Genomic DNA, 4,111 nt, shown 5'->3' with positions numbered 1-4,111 from the left:
TCTTCGTTCTAGAGAAAGCTAAGTTGAAAGATGATGGTAGCAACTACACGGACTGGGTCCGTAACTTGAGGATTATCCTCATTGCTGCACAGAAGAATTACACCTGGAAGCACCGCTAGGTGACAAACCTGCTGCAGGAGCAACGCAGATGTTATGAACACCTGGCAGAGCAAAGCTGATGACTACTCGATAGTTCAGAGTGCCATGCTTTACGGCTTAGAACCGAGACTTCAACGACCTTTTGGACGTCATGGAGCATATGAGATGTTTCAGGAGTTGAAGTTAATATTTCAAGCAAATGCCTGGATTGAGAGATATGAAGTCTCCAATAAGTTCTACAGCTGCAAGATGGAGGAGAATAGTTCTGTCAGTGAACATATACTCAGAATGTATGGGTACCACGACCACTTGACTTAGCCGGGAGTTAATCTTCCTGATGATAGTGTCATTGACAGAGTTCTTCAATCACTACCACCAAGCTACAAGAGCTTCGTGATGAACTATAATATGCAAGGGATGGATAAGACGATTCCCGAGCTCTTCAAAATGCTAAAGGCTTCGGAGGTAGAAATCAAGAAGGAGCATCAAGTGTTGATGGTCAACAAGACCACCAGTTTTAAGAAAAAGGGTAAAGGGAAGAAAGGGAACTTCAAAAAGAACAACAAGCCAGTTGCTACTCAAGTGAAGAAACCCAAGTCTGGACCTAAGCCTGAGACTGAGTGCTTCTACTGCAAAGGAAGTGGTCACTGGAAGCAGAACTGCCCCAAGTATTTGGCGGAGAAGAAGGATGGCAAAGTGAAAGGTATATTTGATATACATGTTATTGATGTGTACCTTACTAATGCTCGCAGTAGTGCCTGGTATTTGATACCGGTTTAGTTGCTAACATTTGCAACTCGAAACAGGGGCTATGGATTAAGCAAAGATTGGCTAAGGACGAGGTGACGATGCGCGTATGAAATGGTTCCAAGGTCGATGTGATCGCCGTCGGCACGCTACCTCTACATCTACCTCCGGGATTGTTTTAGACCTGAATAATTGTTATTTGGTGCCAGCGCTGAGCATGAACATTATATATGGATCTTATTTAATGCGAGACATTTATTCATTTAAATCAGAGAATAATGGTTGTTCTATTATATGAGTAATATATTCTATGGTCATGCACCCTTGATGAGTGGTCTATTTTTACTAAATCTTGATAGTAGTGATACAGATGTTCATAGTATTGAAGCCAAAAGATGCAGAGTTGATAATGATAGTGCAACTTATTTGTGGCATTGCCGTTTAGGTCATATTGGTGTAAAGCGCATGAAGAAACTCCATTCTGATGGACTTATGGAATCACTTGGTACTTGCGAACCATGCCTCATGGGCAAGATGACTAAAACTCCGTTCTCCGGAACAATGGAGCGAGCAACAGTGTTATTGGAAATCTTACATACTGATGTATGTGGTCCAATGAACATTGAAGCTCGCGGAGGATATCGTTATTTTCTCACCTTCACAGATGATTTGAGCAGATATGGGTATATCTACTTGATGAAACATAAGTCTGAAACATTTGAAAAGTTCAAAGAATTTTAGAGTGAAGTGGAAAATCATCGTAACAAGAAAATCAAGTTTCTACGATCTGATCGTGGAGGTGATTTTGAGTTATGAGTTTGGACTTCATTTGAAACAATGCGGAATAGTTTCGCAACTCACGCCACCTGGAACACCACAGCGTAATGGTGTGTCCGAACGTCGTAATCGTACTTTACTAGATATGGTGCGATCTATGATGTCTCTCACTGATTTACCGCTATCTTTTTGGGGTTATGCTTTAGAGACGGCTGCATTCACGTTAAATAGGGCACCATCTAAATCCGTTGAGACGACACCTTATGAACTGTATGGTTTGGCAAGAAACCCAAGTTGTCATTTCTTAAAGTTTGGGGCTGCGATGCTTATGTGAAAAAGCTTCAACCTGATAAGCTCGAACCCAAATCGGAGAAATGTGTCTTCATAGGATACCCAAAGGAGACTGTTGGGTACACCTTCTATCACAGATCCAAAGGCAAGATATTCGTTGCTAAGAATAGATCCTTTCTAGAGAAGGAGTTTCTCTCGAAAGAAGTGAGTGGGAGGAAAGTAGAACTTGATGAGGTAATTGTACCTTCTCCCTTATTGGAAAGTAATTCATCACTAAAATCAATTCCAGTGATTCCTACACTAGTAAATGAGGAAGCTAATGATGATGATCATGAAACTTCGGATCAAGTTACTACCGAACCTCGTAGGTCAACCAGAGTAAGATCCGCACCAGAGTGGTACGATAATCCTATTCTGGTAGTCATGTTACTTGACCATGGCGAACCTACAAACTATGAGGAAGCGATGATGAGCCCAGATTCCGCAAAATGGCTTGAGGCCATGAAATCTGAGATGGCATCCATGTATGAGAACAAAGTATGGACTTTGGTTGACTTGCCCGTTGATCGGCAGGCCATAGAGAATAAATGGATCTTCAAGAAGATGACTGACGCTGATGGTAATGTTACTGTCTACAAAGCTCGACTTGTTGCAAAAGGTTTTCGACAAGTTCAAGGAGTTGACTATGATGAGACCTTCTCACCCGTAGCGATGCTTAAGTCCGTCCAAATCATGTTAGCAATTGTCGCATTTTATGATTATGAAATTTGGCAAATGGATGTCAAAACTGCATTCCTTAATGGATTTCTGGAAGAGGAGTTGTATATGATGCAACCAGAAGGTTTTGTCGATCCAAAAGTTGCTAACAAAGTGTGCAAGCTCCAGCGATCCATTTATGGACTGGTGCAAGCCTCTCGGAGTTGGAATATACGCTTTGATAGTGTGATCAAAGCATATGGTTTTGTACAGAATTTTAGAGAAGCATGTATTTACAAGAAAGTGAGTGGGAGCTCCGTATCATTTCTGATATTATATGTAAATGACATATTGTTGATCGGAAATGATACTGAATTTCTGAATAGCATAAAAGGATACTTGAATAAGAATTTTTCAATGAAAGACCTCGGTGAAGCTGCTTATATATTGGGCATCAAGATCTATAGAGATAGATCAAGACGCTTAATTGGACTTTCACAAAGCACATACCTTGATAAAGTTTTGAAGAAGTTCAAAATGGATCAGGCAAAGAAAGGGTTCTTGCCTGTATTACAAGGTGTGAAGTTGAGTCAGACTCAATGCCCGACCACTGCAGAAGATAGAGAGAAAATGAAAGGTGTTCCCTATGCTTCAGCCATAGGCTCTATCATGTATGCAATGCTGTGTACCAGACCTGATGTGTGCCTTGCTATCAGTTTAGCAGGGAGGTACCAAAGTAATCCAGGAGTGGATCACTGGACAGCGGTCAAGAATATCCTGAAATACCTGAAAAGGACTAAGGATATGTTTCTCGTATATGGAGGTGACAAAGAGCTCGTCGTAAACGGTTACGTCGATGCAAGCTTTGACACTGATCCGGATGACTCTAAGTCACAAACCAGATACGTTTTTATTAAATGGTGGAGCTGTCAGTTGGTGCAGTTCCAAGCAGCGTTCGTGGCGGGATCTACGTGTGAAGCGGAATACATAGCTTGCTTCGGAAGCAGCAAATGAAGGAGTCTGGATGAAGGAGTTCATATCCGATCTAGGTGTCATACCTAGTGCATCGGGTCCAATGAAAATCTTTTGTGACAATATTGGTGCAATTGCCTTTGCAAGGAATCCAGATTTCACAGAGAACCAAGCACATCAACAGACTTCAATCCCATTCGCGATCAAGTCAAGGAGGGAGACATAGAGGATTTGCAAGAAACATTACCGGATCTTGAATGGTTATAGACGTTGACTAAATCTCTCTCACGAGAACATGATCAGCACCAAGGACTCCATGGGTTGTTAGAATCATTACAATGTAATCTAGATTTAGACTCTAGTGCAAGTGGGATACTGACGAAATTATGCCCTAGAGGCATAGTAAAGTTGTTATTTTTATTCCTTATATCATTGATTAAATGGTTTATTATTCATGCTAGAATTGTATCAACCGGAAACTTAGTACATGTGTGAATACATAGACAAACAGAGTGTCACTAGTTTGCCT

The 4,111-nt window shown here is 41.2% G+C and overlaps 1 protein-coding gene across 1 annotated transcript in view; it reads left to right on the top strand.

Moving 5' to 3' along the window:
* The window catches only part of LOC125516528, a 5,504-nt gene extending 5,477 nt beyond the window's left edge, over window positions 1-27 (top strand). The window contains exon 8 of the mRNA XM_048681944.1: window positions 13-27. Coding sequence (XP_048537901.1) covers window positions 13-27 — 15 coding nt within the window. The remainder of the gene's footprint in view (window positions 1-12) is intronic.
* Window positions 28-4,111: the final 4,084 nt, after the last annotated feature.

The sequence above is a fragment of the Triticum urartu genome, chromosome 6 (genome assembly GCF_003073215.2).
Source record: "Triticum urartu cultivar G1812 chromosome 6, Tu2.1, whole genome shotgun sequence".
NCBI classification, from domain to species: domain Eukaryota; kingdom Viridiplantae; phylum Streptophyta; class Magnoliopsida; order Poales; family Poaceae; genus Triticum; species Triticum urartu.
The sequence above is the reverse complement of the archived record's forward strand: the minus strand, read 5'-3'. Positions and strand labels throughout refer to the sequence as shown.